Raw genomic sequence first — 27,105 nt, 5'->3', positions numbered from 1 at the left:
CTATTTTCAATTAAAAAAAGAAAAGGAAGGAAGGAAGGAAGGAAGGAAGGAAGGAAGGAAATCAGATAGGACCAAACTACAGCCCAAAGAGGGGGAAAAAAAAAACTATATATTTTTTAAATAGTCAAATTAAGTACTAGCCTGCTTTGGTTAAGTATGTCAAAACAGTAACTAACCATTAACCATACTGAAGATGTGTTTTCTGTATGTAACACTTGTATGTTCCCACAAGCTCTACATTACAAGTCAACTTTTCATAGAGCTAAGAATCACTGTCTTAGGGTCTCTATTGCTGTGAAGAGATACCATGACCATGGCAATTCTTTTTTGTTTGTTTGTTTGTTTAGTTTTTCAAGACAGGGTTTCTCTGGAGGCTGTCCTGGAACTCGCTCTGTAGACCAGGATGGCCTCGAACTCACAGAGATCCATCTGCCTCTGCCTCCTGAGTGCTGGGATTACAGGCGAGCGCCACCACCACCCGGCAGCAATTCTTATAAAGGAAAACATTTAATTGAGATGGTGGCTTACAGTTCCAGAGGTTTAGACTATTATCATCATGGCAGGGTGCATGGCGGCTATGAGTATGGTGGCAGGCAGACATAGTGCTGGAGCTGAGAGTCCAACATCTTGACCCAAAGGCAACAGGAAGTGAACTGACTCACTGGGTGTGGCTTGAGCATATATGAGACTTAAAAGCCCGCCTCAAAAATGACACGTTTCCTCCAACAAGACCATACCTACTCCAACAAGGCCACACTTCCTAATAGTGCCACTCCCTTTAGGGGCCATTTTCTTTTAAACCACCACAATCACCTAATGCAAAATTATTTTTAAAAGACAGATGTCCTTTTGTAATGTCCAGATCATCAGAATTTTACAGAAGCACGTATATTAATGGTTTATAAAGCCAATACCACCTGCTTATTCATCAATAACCTTAGAAGCGTCAAAGCTACACATGGGAAGCTATAAAAAGACACTCCACACGAAACTACACCTTAAAGTCTCCTGCACAGTAAGCACTTTAAATACAATTTATACTCAGTACATTTTGTTAATCTATAATTTAATCCCATAACTGCTGGGATTAAAGGTATGAGCCACCCAGCCCAGGAGACAATGACTGAAAAGCTGTGGTGCTGAGGTGGGCAATGGTGTTCAGCTGTCTGTACTTCAGGAGTGCACACAGCTAAGGGACAGCTCCGTGATAGTTCTGAGACCCCATGTTGAATACATGACACGAGGTAGCCGGAGGATTTTGAGAGGTGGGCTAATAGTACACAGGTCATGAGTGGCCTCCCTGCCTCCTGGTCACCAGAGAAGAGAGCACATTTGCTCCCCACGGCTCCTCCAATGATGTGCCTAATGCAAAGAATCCACATACTGAAACTGGACCAGAATAAAGGCTTCTTCCTGGGCGGACCTTATCACAGCAGTGGGAAGTGAGCGGGCCGGCAAGCTGACTAGTGAGGACACTAACCAAAGCGTAAAAGGAAGGGGCACTCAGAACCCACACTTGGGTACACTAGGGTCCAGGGGTGATGGCAAACCTACTTCTGTCTATTGCGGCTTCTTTTTTCCTAAAGTTTACGAGTTGAATCGTTATTCCCCAGGAGAATTACAACAAATATGATCAGAGCCATCTGGCTGACTGCCATAACAAAGCATTCACTGTCGGTGCTCACCTTCCTTTAGCGACTCTTTTGTTAAGCTTCTTCCATAGTGCTGGTTTTGTGTCTCGTAGCTGTCAGAAGGAACATGATACACCTGTCAAAATAAAAGAGCAGTGAGCAGTCAAACAGTAATATGGGCGCCCTTGGCCGTGTGGGGTGATTTCACCACTAGTTACATGATCCCCCAACGAGACGTGAAGGGAATCATCGCCACACAAACAGGCTGAAAGAGCACCTAGCATTCAGGCACCCCACTTCTGAAAAGCTGCTAAGGGTAACAGATTTTCAATATGACAGAATTACCTATTTCAATCCATCAAAAATTATTCACAAATTTACAGGGCCAAGATGACAGCATTTCTTAATATTGCAAGCTTAGCTGAGCTTAGCAACATATATGCCTCAACACTTGGGAAGCAGAAGCGGCAGGTCAGGAGTTCAAGGTTACCCTTGGCTACACAGCAAGTTTAAAGCAATGGACTACATGAAACTCTGCCACAGAAAAAGAAGTTCAAGTGGAGAGGAGCTGAATACAACACAGGGATACCCCCCAACCCCCCTTTCCTGCATGCAAACAGCCCCGGGCTCACTCTCCACAACCAATAAAAAGCAGGTGTGGTTGCACACGCCTGTAATATCAGCACTTAGTCTGAGATAGAGGCAAGAGGATCAAAGTTCGAGGTGAGCTCACCCACACAACAAAGATGCCAGTCTTCAAAAAACAAAAACAAAGGCTGGAGAGATGGCTCAGAGGTTAAGAGCACTAGCTGTTCTTCCAGAGGTCCTGAGTTCAATTCCCAGCAACCACATGGTGGCTCACAACCATCTGAGATCTGATGCCCTCTTCTGGCCTACAGGAATATATGCAGGCAGGATACTGTATACATAATAAATATTTTAAGAAAAAAAAAAAAAGCTTCCAAAAAATGTGTTCTTGCCACAATGTCTTTTATTATTATTTCCATCTAAAGTTGAATTCTAGAGTCAGGTGGGGGGTGTGGTGTGGAACCAGTTTAGGGGAGGCAGAGACAGGAGGATCTCTGTGCCCCAGCCTGGTCTACAGAGAGAAACTGTGTCTCAAAAAACAAAACAAAAAAAGAAGTAGCCATGAAAATAATTTTATGGTTGAGGGTCACCACAACATGAGAAACTGTACTAAAGGGTTGCAGCTTTAGGAAGGTTGAGGACCGCTGGTCTAAGACACTGCCAAGTGCCTGGCCAGGAGCAAAGCTCGCCCACCGGAAGCCTGATGCTCAACACAATGCCGACTGCCTCAGCCATCAAAGCTGTAGACTCACATAAGCCAGCACTCCACCTCAGACTGTGCCAGGACACACTGCACAGCGGCAGAGCGAGGCGGACCCATGGCTCACGATGGTAACACGATGGGTAAGAGCAATCACGGAGCCATCAAAAGGAGCGTATTCGATTATAGTATGCTAGTACGAGCCACTGAGACCTCCGGATATGTGAAACAGGAAAAAGAGCAAGACGCAGACATTTTGTGACTAACGAGAGAGCTATGTCACAGCAATGAAATGACTTTACACAGGAAAGGAACTGCTTTGGTTTTCAAGGGGAGACAGCTCAGTCTACAACTCACCATGGTAAACACGGGGTTTCTTAAAACAAACAACAGCAAAAGCCCGCAACAGGCAGAAGGTGAAGAATAACCAGAGAATCAATAGTGGAAGGTTTTGGGGAGCTGGGAGGGAAGGAAAGGCAGGGGACAGAGGAGAAAGAAAGCTCCTTTTAGACTCCTGAGAGAAGGTAAGAAAAGAAGACCACAGAGCACGCGTGGGGCCAGAAGAGAGCTCTGTACGTGAGCCCTGGGGACCGAACAAGTTGTCACGCTTTCACAGCAAGCTCCTTTACCCAGTGAGCCATTCTGCAGGCCCCTTTTTGTCTTTTCTTACAAACAGGCTCGTGTTTGTTATCGTTTTCTGAAATGAAAAACCGCTTGAACAGTTAGTTCTTCGGCTTTACTGATCAAGACATCAAGTCCAACACGGGGTCGAACTCTGCTGTCGTCACCGGCACGGTAAGTAATCTCCCATAAAGCCTCCTCCGAACGCCCGGAAGGAAGCTCATCCGTCACTTGAACGAGCTCGCAAGCTGCAATTGTCAGGCACATCTAGATCTAGACACACTACTGGTTTAGAGGATCACGTGACACCATTACTTCCCAGCTGTGGTTTCAATGATCCTTCCTTCCCATCATACGCATTCTGGTTGCGCCACCGGGGGTGGGAAGCGACCATGTGACAGCCCTACAGAATGACAGCAAGTCTTTCCCGCCTCTGAGGCTTCTGCTCTGGCCCCTCAGAATGTGGTCCCAGGGCAAAGACGCTCAAGTTAACCTCCTGCCAGATGGCATATGGACAAAAGGTCCAGACCACGAGAGACCCAAGCAGCCCCAGCCACCAGATGACGCCAACCCCGTATCTATTCTGAGGTGAACAGAATGTGCACATATCAAAGCATAAATATGAGATTCTTATGTATCAGCTAAAATAAAAACATTTAAATGCTAAGTCATAGAACTATGTGCAAATAAAAACTGTTTTAAATAAAAATATGAAATAATGTGGGCTCTTTTGCTATTTATAAAATAGTTCTTTTCCACAGCACTTGGGAGGCAGAGGCAGGTGAATCTCTGAGTTCAAGGCCAGCCTGGTCAAAAAACCAAGTTACAGAGCAGTCAGGGCCATATAGTGATACCCTGTTTCGAAAAAAGACAAAAAGTATAAAATAGTTCTTTTCTTATAGGGAAGCTACAATGAATATGTAGCTTTAAATATCTATTGTGCACTTAAGCTTAAAATGTCTTTAAAAGAAAATCACCAGCATTACCATCTTTGGGTCTGGTCATTGTGTATTAATTACCTACTAGGTTTCGGGACCAGTGTCACAGACCACAGACCAGCGAGAGACAGATAAAACCCCTGCCCTCGGAGCTCACAGGCCTCATGGATGACCCACCAGCACAGGGCCCTCATTCTTCTCTACCAGCACTGAGGTAGCACCTGCAGTCCTACGAGTGGTGTGTAAGGGAAGCACACACACCTCACCAAAACCACTCTTACCCTCATGCCGAGCACCAGGAACCCGATCTCCTCCATCAGAGGGTACTTGCTGACCTGCTGCTGGATTTTCTCTGATGAGGCAAAGGGGTCATAGCTCTTCCGCCCTATCTTCACATCCATTATACAGGGCTTATTAAACTTATGAGTCACATCTTCCAGTTTTAGGTATACATCTGTTATTAGAGGAAAACCGTAATTAACCACAGGCAATGAAATCACTCAAAAAAACCTCCAGAGAAAAACAAAGAGGAAATGCTGGCAGAGAACAGACTCAAGGTAAATCTAGAGTCAACAGATTCATGAACAAGCATAAACATCAGAGAACTGCCTCCCATGTGTGACCGCTGACGTCACTGGAGCAAAGCGAATGTGCAGCATTACAAAGCTACGGGAAGGAATTCCATCCCCTAGGAACACAATGCCACCCAGGCCCAGAAGGAGATTTCTTCGTATTTAAAAATTTTTGTAATTTGTTCATGTGACATCAGTAAGCTGGGGACCGAATCCAAATGATATCACCAAATTCCCTCCCGCCACTTTCAAAAGCACTGTTGCTCTGCCTGTCACTCACTTCAGGCCCCACCCTCCTATCATCCCCCCCACCCCAAATCTGCCCACAGAAGACTGGCTGTCTCACCACAAAAGCCCCTTCTGGCGGTTGACCTTGAAAGCAAGGACCCAAAAGCAAAGAGAGAAAGAAGAAATAATTCTCCCTCCTCCTAAGGAAAACAATCCTGCCAAAATTCTCAATGAAATCCTGAGTCATGTTTTCGTTCTCGGGGCTGAGGAGATGGATGAGTGGGTACAGTGTGTACAAGCACCAGGAGTGAAGTGAGTTAGCACCCCCAGAACTCATGTAAAGCTAGACAAATAACCTGCAGGCCAAGCCGTCCTACAGGGAGATGGGAGGCAGAGGTAAGTAAGATCCTGAGGAACTCGCAGGCTGGCCATCTGGCGTAGGCAGCAGCCAATAGGAGATCCTGTCCTAAACAAGGTGGAAGGTGACAGCCAACACCCAGGGTTGTCCTCTGATTGCTACATGTGTGCCATGGCTCATACATGTGCATGCATGCAAAATGTATGTGTGCACACACATCGTAAGGTTGGAGAAAGTTTATGTTTCCTCTAACCCAGGTAAAGGGCACCAGAGTAAGAGAAGCCCTGTGCACTAACTAATGTCCCTCTTTCCTGTCCCACCCAGACTGGCAAACTACAACAAAGATGTTCATGTGGAACCAAATGAGAACAACTCAGGCCTTGAAAACTTTCAAGGCCCTCAGACTTAACAGGGATAAACCTGCAGAGGATGAGGGCAAAGAGGCAAACGTTATCCCTTGATCAAGCGGAGCAGGCAGGTTAGCACTGTGTCAACGGGACAGCAGCTGGGAAGAGCAGTCAAGCAGTCTAGGAGCCTGAACCTGAAACAAGCTGCCCAGGCACCTCGACAACAGGCCTGGACACAGCCACAGCACAGGCCCAAACAGCAAAGGACAAGTGGGCAAGCCTCAGCTGGACATAGCCAAGCTTCTGTGTTTGAAAAGGCAACCCCAGGATGGGGAATCTTTCCAGGAGAGGATAGCTTTCCCTTACTGTACTGCTGGAGAGTGTCAAATGTCAAGGTTCACACCCCAAGCACAGTGGAGACGAAAGGCCTTTACCAGGGAGATACCCAGCATCAGAGCAACATCATCATTAACTTGGAGATGACATCCGAGTCATATTGAGGTAAGGCGGGGGTATGAGTGTGTACTGTCAGGTGGGGGGGGGGCTGCACACATCTCAATGGAAAGCTGTTTTCTATGTGTCAAATGAGGGTCTCCCTTGATAATTTAGACATTGACCTGCAAACCTAACTTAGAAATCTCTCTTTGGGGGTTGGGGATTTAGCTCAGTGGTAGAGCTGGCAAGCGTAAGGCCCTGGGTTCGGTCCTCAGCTCTGAAAAAAAAAAAAAAGAAAGAAAGAAAGAAAAAGAAATCTCTCTTTGTTCTTTCTTCTCCTCCCATACAGTGAATTCCTACAAAACATGGGTGTGGCTTTTCTCCTCCATTCCCAATGCACTGGACACTGTGGACCCAGTCCGCCTTACACTACAACAAGCTAAGTCATTTCCTCAGTAAGTAGGGCCCAAATGCACGGTTTGATGTTTAGCTCAAACAGCCAAGTGCATGTTTCCTTAACTTACCTGGTTTTGTGTGTCTATGCTTGGAATTATATCACTACTAGATCACTAACATTCAACACGAAAATGAGTTAAAGCTTTCTGAGGACTGAGTAGGTGTTTTCCTTTCCATACCCTGCGACTCTGTTACACACACACACACACACACACACACACACAGAGAGAGAGAGAGAGAGAGAGAGAGAGAGAGAGAGAGAGAGAGAGAGAGATCAGAATAATCAGAATGTCACCCCCTTCCCTTCTTTTTTGATGTTTTGAGACAGGATCTTCCCAGGCTGGCCTTGAACTCACAGCACTCCCCACTTCAGCCTGCCCAGTGCTAAGACTACAGGGTGAAATACTGTGCAGCTAAGACTCTCTTTTTTACCTTTTCTTCAAAGCTGTAAAAACTAAACATCAAAACCTGCTTTAGGCATGCAGAATTCTAGGCCTCTGGGGATGGGGATACGTGCCTGCCATCTCAGCACTCAGGAGGCTGAAGCAGGAGCACTGTAGAGCACAGACCAGCCTGGGCAGCGTGGCTACCAGGCCAGCACTTGTCACACAAAAAGAAAGGACCAGGAGTGTTCTTAGGGGAGAACTGGGTGCGGTGTAGCGAGCGGCTTAGCACAAGCATTTGAGAGAGAGAAATAAGAAAGTGGGCCACAGCGCGAGTGCCAGCCTGTGAGACTGACCGCTGTCTTGTCTGTAAGCCTGAATACTGGTTCACTTGAAAAGATGTTACTGGCAAATTCTTCCAGTGGTGTAAGTAGAATAAAAGCTCAAGTCCAAGCAGGTCAGTCTTGAACTCGGTTATGTAAAGATCAAAGGTATGTCTACAGGACTGTCGTCTGCTGAGGCCACTGCAAACCAAAACAAAAGATGTCTCCTCGTGGAGGCCCCTCTGGACCCACTGTTTTCCCATGGGTCAATTGCAACCGTCAGTAAGCTGTGCACTGAATGGGAAGAGGAAGAGATGCCTGACATGTAGGAAGTGCGGATGTGGGGCTGGTCCCCAGCAGAGAGAGATGTGTCACAAACGTCACTGTGTGTCATGGTGCAGACCTCAGAAATGCTCCTGTCACGGGAACCCAGCCCCCAACCACAGTCACCGCAACAGGCAAACATCTGACCCAGCCTGGAACTGGGATTTCAGAGGTAACCTGCTTAGGACAGTTCTCTGGATCTTCAGCTCACGCCAAAACACATAATTTCCTTTGTGAGAAGTGAGTGATCCCTTTGGTGGGAACAAAGAGGGAGAGGAAGGGCTAGGGTCATATGCAGAAACAAATGTCAGCGCCACCATGTGTTAGCCTGCGTCATCCTAGCATGTCCCTGTACCTGAAGGGCATATAAGATTAGAGAGTCCAGTGCGGGCCCACCATGAGACAGAGGCATCATGGTCCCTAATGCTAAGGATGTGTCAGTACAGTTCCAGAAGTACCTCCCATGGAAAGACACTGCTCTGAGACAGACAGGCAACAGCATTTAAGCCTTGCCTTCCAGAGCTGATCCTGAGGAAGAGAAGTAACACTTTATCCAAACAGTACCTGGAGCCACCTGGTACTCACGGAGCACTAGAACTGGATTGCAAGGATACATTAAGTATTAAACATGAGCATGACTGACAGGTACTAAAACCCATGCTAGGTCACCGTGCGTGCAAGCTGAACTGCAGCGCCCAGAATAAACACAAATGCAGGCTGATTCCCTGGAGCAAACTTTTTCCGTTCCCAGTAAGACAAACACAACGTAATAACCACAAAATAAAAAGGCATAATCACAACTCAATCAGGCACTTGATAACAGATACCCTCCACCCTGAAGCTAATCCTAAACCTTGGCCCACAGTTAAACATTAACAAGAACATCTATTTATTACATATTGATTTTATCTCAGGCTAAAAAGAGCTAAGGCAGCAAAATGTAATCTGATCGCCAGGCTCGTTCAGGCCCTTGCAGGTGCTCGGCTGTCACGATGTATTTTCCCAATTTCCTCCGTTCCCACACAGACACACCTGCTCACGCCGCTGCCAACCACACCCGTGCCTCCCGACTTTGCTCCTGCTAAAGAAAGTCTTATGGATTAGTTTCAACCGAAGACAGAAAAAATGCTGCACCAGATGTGAGAACTGCTTTTCTGATGCTATATATCCTTTCTAATATGCTATATCCACAGCTTAGAGACGATGGAAAACAATGATGGCAGGGGACACCTTCAATCCCAGCACTCTAGAGGCAGAGGCAGGTGGATCTCTCTCTCAAGGAGTTCCAGGATGCCTTGTCTGCAGAGTGAATTCCTAGATAGCCAAAGCTATGTAGAAAGTCCCTGTCTTAAAGAAAAAGAAAAGTGCTGACTATATATACATATTACACATGTTTATGTTCATCTAAACATAACTATCATGCCCAGTTCTCCAGAGAATTTCTTTTTAGTCTATGTATGACTGTTTTATCTGCATGTATGTATAAGGCACCAGGTGTGTGCAGATGCCTGCAAAACCAGAAGAGGTATCAGATCTCCTGGAGTTATAGATCATTATGAGCCACCTGGGTGCTGGGAACTGAATCCAAGAATAGCCGGCGCTCTTAACCTCTGAGCTATCTCTCCAGACCTTTCCAAGAACCTTGTTCAGCCGAGTATCTCATTACCCAGCCCTCCACCCACACTGTCCTCAGCACAGACTGTTCTGCGTCAGGCTGCCACTGTCAGCACAGCTCACTGGCACCCGGATAAGCAAGCTTCCTTCTCTGGTCTCATGAATGGCACTTCTGACAAGTGCCGCTCACAGCAAAGGGGGGGAGGGAAGACACTACAATGCGAAGTGTGTTTACAACCACGAGTAGGGCAGAACACGGAGAATGAGGACCCGTGGACGTGGCGGCATACGCCTTTAATCTCGGCATCCGGGCAGCAGGGGCAGGTCAACCAGGACTACAAAAGACCCAAGGGCAGCTACAATGGTCTGTGTGTGGAGTAGTTGCTCAGAATGCTATTCTCAATTACAAACATCTACATATATTTGGGACTAAGACCTTTAAGACAGACAGACAGACAGAAAAAAAGATGGACTCAATGAATCCAACATTGCTAATCCAAACATCTGAAATCCAATCTGGGCCACACTCTGAAAGTTTGTGAGCACCAACATGGAAATGGAAAATTCCGTGCTGGCCTCACAGGTTAGATTAGAGTCTAAACTAGGCACAGCACAAATGCCATCAAAACTGCCTTCAGTTTCCACAAAAGTGGGTCTCAAGCCTGGGCCTGGGGTCTATCACCAAGACACCTCTGTCTACGCAAATATTCCCAAATACTTCTAGTCCTGAGCATTTCAGTAAGCGGCACTCACCCTGAAGACCACAGAGCCTCAGCTCACTTGCTTTCTCTAAACTATAAAGTACAAGTGGTTCTTAAAAACCTCACACAGCCCTAGAATGACCACTATTCAGCTAGGAATTCCCACAGAGGGGAGCCTAAGACACCCCAGGAGTGACACCTGACACACACTAAGTTAGGAACCAAAGCTCAAAAAGTGTTACAATGTGTTTCAAAACCCACATCAGCAAAGCCTGCAGCTTTGGTTAACTGAACCCGTCACCAGACTCCAAGACAGATGCACAAGATCTCATTTCTCCTCTGTGGCACTTCCCAGGGTTTCCCAAAAGCCTGCAGGTTGGGAGTAAGGCGGGAGACAGAGCTATGCTGGGGAGGCACTTCTGTGTGGGTTCTTACTGTTTTATTCTTTAGATAAGAAACAAACATCTGTAAATGAGTACAGTACTAAGATGTATACTCATGCAATTGTAACAGATTTATCAGTTCATGTGTAACATGTCAATCAAGAAAATGGTGATTAAAAAAAAGTGAAAGTAGCAGTGAGTTTTGTTTAGTGAAGGGAGGAAAGGAAACCACACTCGTTCCATGTTTTACAGCCTTGACACGCACCCGAGCTTGGGAACTGAGCCTCGAGACGTACGTAGCATGCATTACCGTTTGGTGCAGTGGGAGGGGACCAGACGCCGTAGTACTTGGGCAGGTGTTTCCGCAGCTCCAGGAGAACAGCATCAGCGCAGTCAGCAGCGTAAACCTGAACAGAGAGGGCAGCGTTCGTCAGGGTTCCTCGACCCCTCAGGAGGACCACGCAGAACAGATTGGTAAATTCATCTGGCATGGCTTTGTAATAATAACCGGCTACTTACAGCACACCGGTGGTTCTGGTGACCCATGGAGAAGACTTACGTCCTGCCTGGCAATGTCTTTCAACTATCTGCCACTATGTGAGTTATACATAACTGACCCCAAATTCAAAGTAATTCTATGGACACAGACAAGTAAATTCTGGTGGGGGGGGGACAACTAGGCTAACTTTTTGAGCCATTTGTATTTGTATTTGTATTATCTATCTATCTATCTATCTATCTATCTATCTATCTACCTATCTTTGAGATAGGGTATTTCTGTGTAGTTTTAGTGCCTGTCCTGGGTATCCCTCTGTAGACCAGGTTGGCCTGGAACTCACAGAGATCCACCTGGCTCTGCCTCCCGAGTGCTGGGATTAAAGGCGTGTGTCACTTTTATTTGTATTTTTTACATTTGTTCATTTAATGTGTGTGTGTGTGTGTGTGTGTGTGTGTGTGTGTGTGTGTGTAGAAGACAACTTAAGGACATCAGTTCTTTCCTTCCACCACGTAGTGCCCAACCAAATTCAGGTTATCAGGCTTGGAGGCAAGGCAAGCTCCACACTGGCTGAGCTATCTTACCAGCCCTTGAACCACCTGTAACACTTGCCTGGTTTTCTCACTACATTAAATAGTTTACATATTATCTATTTTATATCTACGAAACAAGTTTTATTCATTTTAAACTCTGAGGGCCAGCTTTAATATATGTCTAAACGACACACAATTTTATGAGTGAGCACACCACACAGGTTAAAATGAAACTACAATAAACTTTTAAGAAATGTATAAGATAGAATTTTATTTACCAGAAGCTGAACTTCATATCTGAGAGAAAGGGGAAAGAAAATAAATTATCGTCTTTCTACCAGAAATCAACGAGAAACTACTGAGTGAGGGAACCATGTTTCATCTGCACAAGAGTGTGAACACACCACTCACACCACACACAGGCTAAACTGAAGATTGGAACACAGTGCCCTGACTCCAAATCTTCAAGCCTCTCAGGAGGAAAGGAAACAAATTTTCACTTCTTGGGAAAGGATCGTTTACAGGGTGAGCTATGAGCCACCACGATTTACCTGTGTGACCCGACCCCAGTGCCTCAGATGTGAACACACCGGGAGACAGCATGCATGACCATCGGGGTTGAAACCAGGGTTCGTCATGCTGAGGGTGTGCTCAGGAAGCACATTAAGACACAAACCCCACAGAAGGAGATCTCAGGAGACGGTGTGGGAGCAGGAGAGGAAGAGGCCTTCAGAAGAAACTCCTGACTACAGCCTGACCAGGAGGCTAAGTGTGAAAAACTAAACTTTGCTTCTGTACTTCAAGCCAAACAACTTGTGTTACTTTGTTATGGCGGTCCTAGTGAGTGAGCACACCATGGAAGAGCAATTTTGGAGGGTCAGAGACAACACGGGACAGAACAGCGGGTAACGAGAGAGGGAAAAGGAGCTCCCAGTGGGGTGGAGGCACCTTCCGCGCTCTCTTATCAGAGCCAGGAAAATCAATTCAAGCCCAAACAGAACCAATTAGAGTTGGGTGTGGTGGTGTGATGCACACCTGTAACCGCAGCACTGGGGGAGACTGAGGCAGGCGGCTGAGAGCTCGAGGCCGTCCTGGGCTTTGCAGTAAATTCCTAAGCTATAGAATAAGACCCTTTCTCAAAACAGCAACCGGAGAAACACAGATATAAGCTGGGCCTCATCGAAATGCATGGCTTTATGTTTGAGAGAACACTGCCAAGACAGAGAAAAGACAACACAGAATGGCGGGGAACACCTACAAGTGGTTGTGTTTGGTCAGGGCTTGTATCCACAATGTAAGGATGTAACTGGATGTTTTATACACACTTCAACTGCAAAATGGGAGAAATATCTGAACAAAATTACCCGAGAAGACACACAGAAGCCAGCAAGCATGTGGGGGGAAAAAGCGAACCTGTGGCTGGTGGGCAGGGAAGGTGGAGCCACGTGGTTAAAACATTTTGAAGTTGGGGCTGGAGAGATGGCTCAGTGGTTAAGAGCACTGACTGCTCTTCCAGAGGACCTGGGTTCAAGTCCCAGCACCCACATGGCAGCTCACAACTGTCTGTAACTCAAGATCTGACATCCTCACACAGTCATACATACAGCAAAAACACCAGTGCAAAGAAAAGAAAGAAAGAAAGAAAGAAAGAAAAGAAAGAAGGAAAGAAAGAAACAAACAAAGAAAGAAAGAAAGGAAGGTTTTGAAGTTAAGAAATAATTGGTAGTCACAGAACACTGTGAACACACTGAAAAAATATTCTGGGTCATATGATGAATGAGGTATTAGTAATGAGCCCTTCTCCCACAGTGCAGAGAAACACTGAGGACTGGAAGAGGCGGAGCATGGAGGCACACAGCACTGGGCAGGCTGAGGCAGGAACTGTGAGTCCTCAGCCAGCCTGTGATACACAGTGAGACCCTGCCTCACAAAGCAAAACAAACACGACTCTAAGAAGCCGTAATGAAAACACCAACTTAGCATTTCTGAGAGCGACAAACTCTCTGTTAAGTGTTTTTCAAATGGTGGGTCATGACCAGTCGATTGAAATCAATTCAGTGAGTCAGAATAAGAATCTCTAGAACGTGAACCAGAACAGAAAATACTACGTTGCTGGAAGATAAACCGTCTCCACAAAGCATGGAGCTTGTCTGTTACTCTGGGACCCAGAGCACGCTGTCAAGCATGTTTCTCGCTCTGAGTCACAGCAGAGAACTGAAGGGCAAAGCCTCCTGCGTCACTTACCGTGGTATAAAATTCCAGCTCTCTCGGGCCCCGTGGCGGCGGCTGGAGCTGCTTCAGAACTGTACCATCTGGGTGTTGGAGTATGCCTGCACAACAGAAACCAGGCGGTGGTCAATGCTCTGCTTCTGGTACCCGGCTTCACAAGGAGCATCTGCTCCTGAAATAGCAGGTCAACCACTTCCATTAAGTGGAGAGGTTTACTGTTACTTGGTGCGTACGTTTTAACATTCAACCAACATTTTCTTTTTCTTTTCTTTTCTTTTCTTTTTTTTTTTTTTTGGTTTTTCGAGACAGGGTTTCTCTGTGTAGCTTTGCGCCTTTTCCTGGAACTCACTTGGTAGCCCAGGCTGGCCTCGAACTCACAAAGATCCGCCTGGCTCTGCCTCCCAAGTGCTGGGATTAAAGGCGTGTGCCACCACGGCCCGGCTTTCAACCAACATTTTCAGTACTTGCTACAAAGAGAGACCAGCGCACGCTTAAGCATTATTATCCTCAGGGAATCTCTTATGGGCCCCTGGATTTTCTAGGAACTTCTCAGTCATAGATTTTCCTATGATATGTTATGATTACATAAAGAAAACAAAAGCAGTAACACAAATCCAGCTCATTTTTATAAACAGGAAAAAATGTGTGTTTACAGTAGCCGTATACGAATTTCATACTTGGCAATGTTTTATAATTCTCTCATCTTCCCAGCTCAGATGTACTGTGCACAGCTGTGCGAGGTCCCGGAGTGGAGCGGTCAAGGATGCCTTTCTATAATCCGTCCATGCAACACAAGAGTCTTTTTCTAAATCGCCATATGCACACCAACACTGGTACGATGTAAGTAACAGCACTCATTATATATTGAAATCCTAAATCTTTATCTGTTGGGATTTCACAGAACCATGGCAATTGGGACAAAATTCTACTTAGAATTTTATAAGATACTCCATTTGTATCCATACTTCTTTTTGGCAATTGGCATTAACTTTTTTGTTGTTGTTTGCCTTTTTTTTTTTTTTTTTTTTTTTTGGATTTTTTGAGATAGGATTTCTCTATGAAACAGTCCTGGCTGTCCTGGAACTCACTCTGTAGACCAGGCTGGCCATGGACTCACAGAGATCGTCCTGCCTCTGCCTCCTGAGTAATGGGATTAAAGGAGTGTGCCTGTACACTCTGCTGTGACGTTAACTTAACAATGGCAAAAATGTGTAATTTAAAGGCGAAGCAGAAGTCTAAGATCTAGACACCAGAAGGACAGAAGGAAGGAGAGAGTAAGCTACAAAAGAAAGCTCGGCTCTTGAGAAGATTCGAGGACTACAAGATTAGTCTAATATAACTGAAGATGACTGGAGAGAAACCTGTTTCTGAAGATGGGAATTTAGGGCGAGCATGCCCTCTACTCCTGCAGCCAAGAAGATCGGCATTTGCAGACTCCTGGGTTGAAGCCCACAGGGAAAAACGGAGGCATTAACAGCCAGGAGAGCAGTACATCTCCCCCCCCCCCCCCCCCCCTACCCCCCACCCCGTGCCTCTCACGGCAGGTCAACACAATTGGGAGCTTCCCAGACATACGCTTTATTTACAAGCAGCAATCAGCTGTGTGGAGGAGCGGACTGGATCCAAGACTATAACCTCACAGGAACAGACCACTGGGTCTTACGAAATAACTAAGTGTTCACCAGTCCCAGGTGAATGACGCCAACTGAACGGTGGCATCTGAGACCAAAGCCGCATCCCAACCAGCAAGCTCCACGCTGCTAGGACAACAGACATCAGCCATTAACTAAGAAGCAGCATGGTCCTCCTGCGCTTCGTGAAGAGGAGACAGGCCCTCCAGAGGAAAAAGCAAAGCTGTTCACCCTGCTTTCCCGTGTCCTGTAGGCAGGATGCCCTGTGTTCAACAGCAAATGACGAGGCTTACCGAAGAAGGGGAAGAACAGTGCAGTCAACAGATGCTGACGCAAGACGGCCACATGATTATAATTAGGAAGCAAGTATGTTCAACAAAAGCCCGTGTATGCTACAGAAATTAGAGAAAAGTGCAGAGACTAAGAGAACCCAAGGAAATTCCAGAACTGAAAAACACAGCACACGAGATGGGAATGTTCTGGGAGAGTAAATCAAATTACCATAGAAGAGGCAAAATGAACCTTAAGAGAGGCCAACAGCTAGCGGGATACCAAGGCTGAGAAAGGACTGCCACAGGTTCAAGGCCAGCTGGAGTAACTGATCAAGACCCTGCCTCAAAACAAAAGGGAAGTCGGATGTGGCGGCACACTCCTTTAGTCCCAGCACTCGGGAGGCAGAGGCAGGCAGATCTCTGAGTTCTAAGCCGGCCTGGTCTACTAGCAGGTTCCAGGACAGCCAGGGTTACAAAAGTCTCAAAAAACCAAAACCAAAACCAAAGACCAATAATAGCTGGGCGGCACACACAGCTTTAATCCCCGCACTCGGGAGGCAGAGCCATGCGGATCTCTGTGAGTTCGAGGCCAGCCTGGTCTCTACAGAGCGAGATCCAGGACAGGCACCAAAACTACACAGAGTAACCCTGTCTTGAAAAACCAATAATAATAATAATAATAATAATATAATAACAACAATAAAAAGGAAAGGGACAGGCATGATGGCACATGCTTTTAAGCCCAGCTCTGAGTCCCAGACCAGCAACAATCAAGTGTACTAGGTAAGGGGGCAGGAACATGCGCGGCTCCATCTCTGAGGCAGGGGCATACAAGGGGCAGAGTAAAACAATCGCTGAGAGCAATCCTCTGGTGAGTCAGCTGCACCGGAACTGACACCTAAGGCCTGTTTCAAAGCCATGGGGCTCGAGGTGACGAGTCAGCTGCAGCTGCTGTAACAAATGCCTCGGAAGGTGCCTGAGATAAGCCGGTCACAAAGAGCCCAGTACTTCAGGATTCCACTCACATGAAGCATCTAACACGCTCACACTCTTAGAAAGCAGAATGTGGCTCACAATGGCTAACAGCAAGGACAGGCAAGTGTTGAGCAGGTATGGAGTTCGCAAACACCCAAGAGTCTCAGACCAGGGCAGGAGACAGCTGGCTGCTCTGAAGGTGCCGGGTTCAGCTCCCCACACTCCATCAGGTGGCTCCCAATGTCTGCAACTCCAGCTGCAGGGGCCCCGATGCCCTCTTCCGCCTTCCACAGGCAACTGCACACACGTCGTACACACAAACTCTTGTAGGTACACATACACACATGTGTAAAAATAATGCACTAACAAACATTTTACAGATCACAGGCTGATGTGCGCACTGATGGCAAATTCAATACTGTGACTTTCACCAGAATAATCACTGCTGTAAGAGCTTAACATTTCAGTAACAAGCATTCAGAAAAACTGTAACCACATGCTCAAATTTCTATGAAAGGAAACCAGGTACAGTGGTACAGGCTTTTAATTCCAGCACTCTGAGGAAGAGGCAGACACAGATTTCAAGTTCAAGGCCAGGCTGACCTAGCAGAGTGAGACCCTTCCTGTTTCAAAAACAAAAACCCAAACAACAACCACAGAACAGATTTACATAGAAGGAGCATTCTAAGTGATTTCAATTTATATCTTTATGTTTTTCTCCCTTCCAGAAATTATTATCATAAACATCTATTAGGGTCGTGTGTGTGTGTGTGTGTGTGTGTGTGTGTGTGTGTGTGTGTGTGTGAGAGAGAGAGAGACAGACAGACAGACAGACAGACAGACAGACACTGACAGGGTCTCATTGTGTAGCCCTGGCTGGCCTGGAACTCAAATGACCAGTTCCAAGAAGGCTTTTCTATCTTTCTGTGATGGGCCACCATAAGTGGCTAACACATAATCCTTTTATTATTAGAAATAGAATTGTGTCACAAAAAACAAGCATATACTGAAAGAAATACACATTCTACTTAAGGTAATTATCATAAATTTAGTATTCAAAGTGGAGGGAAGAGTTTAAAAACGAGAGATTATAGAAATATAACAAGACTAAGATGTTCTAAAAATAAATTTAAAAAGTTTTAATCCACAGTCAAAGACATTGAGGATCCTAAATACATGGGGGGGGGGGGGGGGCGGAATCAAACCTCCAGACACTTCAAATATACAGATAAAGGTAAAGGTGGGTTATAAGTAAAAAAAGAAAGAAAGAAAATGGGCTGGGTATTCACTCCATGGGCACAAGGCTTACAGACAGAGAGGCCCTGTTGAGCCTTTCAAGGGGAAAGGAAGGATGGGAGGGAGGACTTGTAATCTCCAGTCATAAGGAAGATAACTACAGCACATCACATGGTAAGCTCCGCGAGAAGGAGTCTTGATTTCAATCTTCTTAAGTGTGTGTGTGTGTGTGTGTGTGTGTGTGTGTGTGTGTGTGTGTGTCTGTATGCATATGTATATGTATGGGGTGAGGGCGTATGTGGATCCCTAAAGAGTCCAGAAGACAGCAGCAGGTCCTCTGGAGCTGGAGTTACAGCAGATGTGGGTGCTGGGAAATCGATCTTAGCCACTGAGCGATCCTCAAGGAAATGAATCTTTTCATATTTAAGAAAGACATTTCATAATGACAAGGTCAGCTGATTATGATACAAAATTACAGATGTGTAACGGAGCTTAACATGGCTTCAGGACACAGGGAGCAAAAATGACAAACTGAAACAATAAACAAATTCACAGAGACCTTCTGGTATTTGGTAGAGAAGGCATTATAATGATATATAAAACCTGAACAGCAAAAAAACCGGCCAATTTATAGAGCAGAGAAGCTGTACCCAGCTTGTGCCTTGTGACTACAGTCCCAGCTGAGGTAGAAAACCTCTGCACAGTCAAGGTCATCTGGAAGACAGGACAAGAGGAAGAACTACATCCAGCAGAACACACAAGTCCTTCAAGCATAAATGCTCTATTTACCAAGCCCCAAATCGACAAGGATTGGAATCCCGCAGAAGATACCCTCAAACCACAGCAGCAATAGCAAGACGTGGGGAAATGCCAAATCACGGGAAGGAAAGAAACAGCCCTGCTGTAATTACACATGGATCAAACCACAGGAGATATGAGAAAGTACTCCAAGTGATAGAGAAAACACAACACACGAAGTGTGCACAGCGCAACTCACAGTGAAAAGTATAGTTGTAAATATTTCTGTCTGGGGCCGCTGGTGGATGGCTCGGTGGGTGTGGGTATTTGCTGCCAAACCTACGGACCTGAGTACAATCCCTGTAAACCACACGGTGGAAGAGAGAACATTCCACAAGTTCTCTGCTGACCTCCACACGGGCACCGTGCCCATCTCCTACCACCACCAAATAGATAAAGGTGAAAAGAAGGCATTCAATATTTCTATCATTTAGGAAAAGGAGCCACACTTAATATGTTAGAGAAAGATGTACTAACCACATAAATACATATGAACAAAAAGCCAATTCAATAAAAACTGACACTGGGCATGGTGATCCCCTCACTCCCAAAGCAAGGAAGGAGAGAGGGTCAAGGGTTAAAGGCCAGCACAGGAGATACAGTAAGAACATGTCTCAATAAATAATTTTTTCAAAGGACAACAGACAAAAACCAGTGAAATCAAGTGACTAGTCTACAAAATTGGTAAGCAACTTGCTGAACAGACGGCAAAAAGAAGGTAAATTATCGTTATTAGGAATAAATGAACATTCAAAGAAGAGGCTCATGAGGTTACCATCAGCAAATGCCACAACTTCCATGCAACAAATTCTTTTAGATGCACATTATTAAAATTGACACAGGAAGAAACAAATCTAGGGGCCAGGGCTGAGGCAGGGGCTGCTGACAAAGAGATCCTCCTGCATGCATGTAGCCCTGGGTTTAATCTTCAACACTGCAAAAGAGAGTGGGTGGTGGTGATGGGGAGGAGAAAGTAATCCAAATGCAGCCAAAATGGCCTCCTAGAGACTGTTCCCAACACAACAATACCAAACAAAAACAAAAATAGCAATAGTAATCTCATCAAATTTCTCAGGAAATAAGATAGCATCTTTCTGTAACACGAATCTTAAAGGGCCTTATAATTTAAAACCCAGAGTCAGATATTGGGGTGAATGCTGAAAGATCAGAGAAACAGAACAAGCCACAGCCAACCTCACCTCGCTAACTCCTCATCCGATCCTGTTTCCACAAGTCCTCAGACTGAAAGTCTCTGAGTTCTCACCCTAAAGGGTCTCAGTTGAACTGCTTAAAAGCCTCTAGTTCCTGGTCCTCACGCCTTATATACTTTCTGCTTCTTGCCATCACTTCCTGAGATTAAAGGCCTATGTCCTTCTCAAGCAAAGAGATCTCAAGTGCTGGGATTAAAGGTGTGTGCTACCACTGCCTGGCTCTGTTCGCAGTGTGGCCTTGAACTCAGAGATCCAGACAGTTCTCTGCCTCCCAAGTGATAGGATTAAAGGTGCGTGTCACCACTGTCTGGCTTCTATGTCTAATCTAGTGGCTGACTCTGTCCTTTGATCCCTAGATAAGTTTATTAGGGTTCACAATATATTGGGGTACACAATGTAACATCGTATCTTTCTCAACTTTGTTGTTTGTTTGTTTTGAGGTCAATCTGAGAGGGTTAAGGTGAGAGGCTGTTTAGCTAGGAATGATTTAGGACTTACTATCCATCCCATGCCAGCCTTGATCCTCCCTTAGCCTCCCAAATGTTATTCTCTATAGTCAATTCTCTATATCAGCAGTTCTGTGGGTCTCGACTGCTTGGAAGGTTGCATATCAGATATTTGCATTACTATTCAAAGGAGTAGCAAAATTACAGTTATGAAGTAGCAATGAAATAATTTTATGGTTGGGGGTCTCCACAAACTGAGGAACTGTATTAAAGGGTCTCAGCATTAGGAAGGTTGAGAAGCACTACTCTACATGAAATAGTATAAATGTGACCTTTAAAAACTCCAACAAAGATGGCTAAAAAAAAGTACAGACCACAATCTCAAATAAACACCATACAAGGGCTGGGAACAGCTCCACAGGTATAACCATTGCCTAGTTGCCAGAGTCCCTGATTCCAATCCCCAGCATTGCATAAATTAGGTAGGGTGGCACATACCTTTAATCCCAGTTTAAGAGGCTGGGAGACAAGAGTATCAAGTTCAAGGTCACGTGACTACATAATAAGGCCAGCCTGGGTTACATGACATTCCATCTTTAAAAAGCAAATAACCATAACTGCAAACATTAAAAAACAAAAAACCTGGTAAAGGGACTGGAGAGATGGCTCAGTGGGTAAGAGCACTTGCTACTCTTCCCAAGGACCCAGGTTCAATTCCCAACACCCATATCATGACTCACAACAGTCTGCAACTCCAGTTCCAGGGGATCTGAAACCCTCTTCTAGTCTCCATGGGCACGAGAGGTATGCAAGTGGTACACAAAGGAGGGAAAAAAAAAAAACCACCTCATAAAAATAAATAATGGTAAAATCCAGGTGCAGTAGGTATCTCATGCCTAAATAAGCTCTAGGACAACCTGGACTACACCGGAGTCCTAAGCCAGCCTAAGTAAGCTACAGGGACCTCATTTCAAAAAAACAAAACAAAAAGAGGTAAAATTCACACAGCAACAATACATATATGAGAACAATTTTCCAGGAACAAGAGTTTATTTAGGATTTCAAAGTGAGTAAACACAATCATGCTTTGAGAAGATGGGAGACAAAGCCCTAAGATGCTGGGCTCAAAATACAGGCACAGACCCAGGGAGAGGCCGCTCAAGCTTGTGTATGGGCGGGGCCCTGCCTGCAGTCTCCAGGGCGTGCATGCATGCATGCACACACATGCATGCAGGTAAACACACATAACCCTGATACATGAAGTATGAGGCTGTCTGTCTCTTACTTCAGTTTGCTCAAAGGACAAACAGAACCATACATGAGCACCAACACACCTGGAATCCAGATTTGAAATGCCGCTCGTCTCTAAAAGACACAAACAGTTCCTTCCAGTTCCGGGGCCGGAACAAGGAAGACACAAAACAAGCATGCATCATCTTTTTTACGCCAGAAACAGAGAAGACACTTTAAAAGAAAAAAAAACAGGAAATGTCAAAGAGACACAGGAGCAAGCCTCTAGAAGCTGCCACTGTCCAAATTTAGGAGAATGGCATTTTGGTGATGATTAAAAGTAGCAGCAACAATATGGATAATATCCGCTGACTGAATTTTGAGACATCTTAGTGCATCCTAGAAAAGAATTCACGGGGAGAGAGTGGATCCCCAACACACAATGCCAACCCTGGAGAAAGACAGGAGTATTTCATGGTGTGGCCTTCCCAGTGATACAAGAACTTGGCAATTCTTAGTGGATGCTTACAAAATAAGTGAGGAAAGTGGTATACAACACTCAAATTTTCCTCCCAAGTTACTTAATTACAATGGCAAAAAATGGTAAGTCCAAGGTGGAAATACCAACAGTGGGCACTTAGCCATGTGAGCAAAGTTCTGGTAATAGCAACGCCATTGATAACCTGTGCCATATAATCCGAGAACACATGAACTCATACACCAAAACTGCTCAATCTGTCTCTGACCCTAATTATAACGAAATAATCAGACAGTTTAAAGGTACATGAAAATCTCACATCTCAGATGCTGCAAACAGGTCATGATTATCTGATGTGGTAGTACACACCTATCATCCTGAACTTGGGCAAATGCAGGAGGATCAATTCAAGGTCATCCTCAGCTACACACTGAGATCCAGGCCAGGCTGGTCCACATAAGACCGTGCTTCAGTAAATAATAATAAATAAATACATTTAAAATAAAGGGGAGATGCCCCAGTGGATAAAGCAGTTACCATGCAAATAAGGTCCTAAGTTCATACAACCAAGAAAGCATGGTGGCTGCCTACTGGGAGGCAGAGCCAATGGATGTCTATGCAAGCTGGCTAGCCCAAGTAGTTAGAATCAGTGAGCTCAGGGTTAGCATGAGACCCTGCCTTAATGAATACAGTAGAGTAATAAAGGAAAACAACTGAAATCAACACTAAGTCTCCACATGCCTGCAACACACACACACACACACACACACACACACACACACACACACACACTCCATAGATGCACATACACCGTGCATACATGCAAATCATAAAACGTAGGCCAGGAAGAATGCTCAGTCGGTAAAATGCTTGCTGAACTATCATGAGGACTTGAATCCTGACCCCCAGCGCCCACTGAAAACAGTGGATGTGATGCCTATAATCCCAGCACTGGGGAGGCTAAGACAATGGCGATCCCTGGGGTCTGCGGGCCAACTAGTCTAGAGTCCAAGATCCTGACTCAGTGAGTGGCCTCAAAAAGTAAGGTGGGGGATTGTGGATTTAGCTCAATGGTAGAGCGCTTGCCTAGCAAGCGCAAGGCCCTGGGTTCGATCCTCAGGTCAGAAAAAAAAAGTAAGGTGGACAGACATAAGACATCATATACCCTCATTGCTGGACATAGAGACATCAAGGTAGAAATGGGCTAGTAGAACTTCCTCTCTCCTGGCCAGCCCTCAATGGTGGCAGAAGGTGCTACCCAGGCTGCTGTGGAGAACCACCACCAACTCAGTGGGGGACTCCATGTGTAGCAAGACTGACTGGTCAGGTGGATAGGCCAAGTCTGGTATGAAAGTCATCCATCACTTTGCTTTCTCATTGGACTGAAGGCCGAGGGAATTCATTTCTGGTACCGTTAGTTCAGGCTGAAGGGGCCATAGCCCTAATCCGGAAGGTACTAATGTTTTACCAAACTGCCACGATGAGCCCTCCAAACTGCCCTCTAAATAACTGTGTCTACACCCATAGGGGAAGGAGGAAGATGAGTGAGATACTGGCAGACTCTCAAGAGAACCTTCTGGCTGCCGCACACACGAAGGCATATACACCGCCTCTCTCCCACACATATACACAAGCTAATAAGTAAATAAAATAAATTCATGCTCAAAAAATATGAAGGCTGGGAGTGTAACTCCATGGTGGAGTGTGCACTTAGTTCAAAAGATTCTAGGTTCAGTTCCCTAGCACTACTAAAAAAATAAAAAATAGCCGGGCGGTGGTGGCGCACGCCTGTAATCCCAGCACTCGGGAGGCAGAGGCAGGCGGATCTCTGTGAGTTTCAAGGCCAGCCTGGTCCCCAAAGCGAGTTCCAGGAAAGGCTCCAAAGCTACACGGAGAAACTCTGTCTCAGAAAACAAAATAAAATAAGTCTCCAAATGACAGAGCACCAACACCAACAACTGGAATGGGCTACCTCGAACCAGAGGAAAGAACATGCCACGCAGGGCTCACAACACAGGCTACCGGGTCAGCCCCGCCACCTGTGAGGACACATTTGACATTAGGTTTCATTGGAATGATGGCACCTACCCAACACTGTATCCTACATTTTATTGTTTTATCCTAAGTAGGCAAGAAGAATATCATATTTTTTAGGAGATACATACTTATTCAAACAAAAGGTCATGATATGACTTATTCTTAAACAGCTCTACAAACCATCCACCTGCACACACCGTGCCATCGTAGTGACTGGGTACAGCCTGTTTACAGCCGTTCTGGCAATGTTTTATAGACTTGAAAGTCTTCCCCCAAAAAGTTCATTAAAAAGTCAGAGCAATTTAGGGTACCATTAAACAGTCTGGGAAGCCTGGTGAACTCTGTGTATGACCTCTCTCTTTCGAACACTGGCACCTACTTGCAGAAACTAGAGAAGGAAGGCATGGCAGAGAGAAACACCACTTGTTTGAGCTCTGGAGGGCTCGGGGCGGTAAAAAGATCAAATCAATTGTTCCTGAAGCGAGAAAGCATTGCCAAGCAGGACTTCATCGGGTTTCTTAGGAAAAGTGAGGAGGGGTTAAAAATCTACACCTGGTCACAAAGGACCAGAAAATAGCAAGGCCACCCTGAAATAGAAAGTAAGATGCTCACTCAGTTATCCTGATGCCTACCACACAGCACTGAGTAGTGAGACAGAGCAGACCCGAGAGACCGGCTGAATAAACTGTGGTCTACACACACCCCAGGGCACAGAGAGCTGAGAAGAAAGAAAAGCTGTATCCTCGATAGACAGCATACTGATTTTTAGATGATGATGATGGTGTGAACATTTAAAGCCACCCGCAAAAAGGTATCTACAGCATACTGCCCTATGTGTCAGGCAGAGGAGGAAAAATTATGTTATTAGAGAAACTCAGAAAGAATGCGTAAGAAAATATGGAAACGTGTTCCCTACAAAGACTGCTGAGGAATGTGGTGGAAAGATGAGGTCTGGAACTTGCTATGTAGACCAGGCTGGCCCTGCTTCCTCTGCCCCTCTAGTGTTGGGATCTAAAGTTTACACCACCACACCAACCCCTTTCTATGGTTTTGACCTTTGGAACAAAATGGGAAGGGGGAAACTAATTTAAGAAGAAACAAATGAAACCAACTAGATTTCTAAAGAGTATTACTATGAAAGGGGGTGGGGAGCAGTAACAATTAAAAAATCTAATCCCAAAAACCTTTGGGTAGTTTCTAATCTCATAATCTCTGTGTAGGTAGGAATCCTGACTTGAGTCTAGAGAACCGACTTAAAGGTTGACACACTTACTGCTTGTGCTGAGTACCCAGGTTCAGTTCCCAGCACCTACACCAGGTGGTTCACAATCACCTGTAACTCCAAATACAGGAGACTGATGCCCTCTGGCTGCCACAGGTACTGCACAAAAGTGTTGACTCTAAACTCGTGCAGGCACAAACACATACAAATACAATAAATAAATCATAAACTGAAAAAAAAAAAAAAAAAAAAAAAAAAAAAAAACCTGTTGAAATTTGGCTATAAAAATTATACCGTTATGCAACAGAATACATAGACTGAGAACACTAAGAGTCAGGGTTCTCACTGCGGAAGAGGAGAAAGGCAAATTTAAGAGTCCAGAAAGGCAAGGACTCAGGTAGCTATGCAGTTGTGACTTTTAAAATATCTACATACCATCAGCTGCATCCACAAAGGGCCTGCCAGCGATGACACCCCAATACCAACACCCCTAAGACCCAAGTCTTAGATTCCAAGGGTCATTTCCTGTGTCAGGAAAGTGGCCCTGTGGCCCCTGAGTTCAATCAAAGAACTGAAATAAGAGAGGGAAAAAAAAGAAAGAAGAGAGAGAGAGAGAGAGAGAGAGAGAAAGAAAGAAAGAAAGAAAGAAAGAAAGAGAGAAAGAAACAGCATTTACCACTAAAAAGGGAGCCAGGGTTCCTTGCACAAAAGGCTAATTCTACAGCTGGGGAGGGGAGATGTCATTCTACAGTAACTTGGAACAGAGAGGAAGTCCCCATGACCAGGGAAAACTAGTTCTGTGGTTGGGTCTGACAGGCGTCCCGACAGGTCATACATAAATAATGATGTATAAGCACTGGGGTAAAGAGAGGTGATTTCTTAGAATGCTGAGTGTCAACATTCTAAGTGGTGGAATTGAGGGGAAAATCATAATTTCACAACCATCTGCTTCAGACGAGAATCATCACTATCCATCAAAAGCTAGGGGTGAGGTCTGACGACGGTCCAGATACCCACACGGCGGCCTTCAAGAGTCTACCACAGACAGCTTACTCATTCCAGGGGTAAAAACACTAACTACGGGGTGAGAAGCCGGCCCATACTTGAAGCAGATGACCAAAATTAACCACTAATAAAGGTCAGACAGCTATTGTGGGTCTCCCGATGAACATCCTGTTCCAGTCAGAAACTTACACCCTGAGTCTCATCCTATGGAACCTTCATCAACTCGAGACTGGACAGCATTTCTTAAAATGTGTAACGTGAATTCTTGAGAATTCAAGAGAAAGGGTGGGGCTGTGTTGCAAACACAGCAAGACATAACTGAATGCCTGTGGTAAGGGTGGAGGGCTGCGGTCCAGAGGACAACGAGTGGGGGATAAAACACATTATCCAAACTCGACTAAGTGAGGGTGAGGATTATAACTACGGAGCTGTATCAGTTAAATCCTCACATGCCATAAATACACCCTGGCTACAGAAGAGAATATGGATGTTCTTAGGAAATCCACACAGAAGTGTCACTATATAAATGGCAGGACATATGCAACCTACTTACAGAAAAGTTCAGGGAAAAAGTCACGTGTGAGGAGCTGAGAACACAGACTGGGCAGCATGCCTCCTTCCCTCTCTCCGCTGCTCCCCGTCTCTCCTGAAAGCTTCACAATGCTCTGTACTAACTTCAGAACAAGCAGGCCAACAACGCCACC

At 45.4% G+C, this 27,105-nt stretch overlaps 1 protein-coding gene across 1 annotated transcript in view; it reads right to left on the bottom strand.

The window, feature by feature from the left end:
- Ipmk (inositol polyphosphate multikinase) overlaps positions 1-27,105 on the bottom strand; it is a 36,420-nt gene that overhangs the window by 5,289 nt on the left and 4,026 nt on the right. Inside the window, exons 2-5 of the mRNA XM_036168084.1 lie at positions 13,876-13,961; positions 10,913-11,009; positions 4,760-4,932; positions 1,686-1,767 (exon numbers count right to left, since the gene is read on the bottom strand). Of these exons, the coding sequence (XP_036023977.1) occupies positions 1,686-1,767; positions 4,760-4,932; positions 10,913-11,009; positions 13,876-13,961 (438 nt within the window). The remainder of the gene's footprint in view (positions 1-1,685; positions 1,768-4,759; positions 4,933-10,912; positions 11,010-13,875; positions 13,962-27,105) is intronic.

This window comes from Onychomys torridus, chromosome 18, assembly GCF_903995425.1.
Source record: "Onychomys torridus chromosome 18, mOncTor1.1, whole genome shotgun sequence".
Taxonomy (NCBI): Eukaryota; Metazoa; Chordata; class Mammalia; order Rodentia; family Cricetidae; genus Onychomys; species Onychomys torridus.
This window is presented reverse-complemented; position numbering and strand designations above follow the sequence as displayed.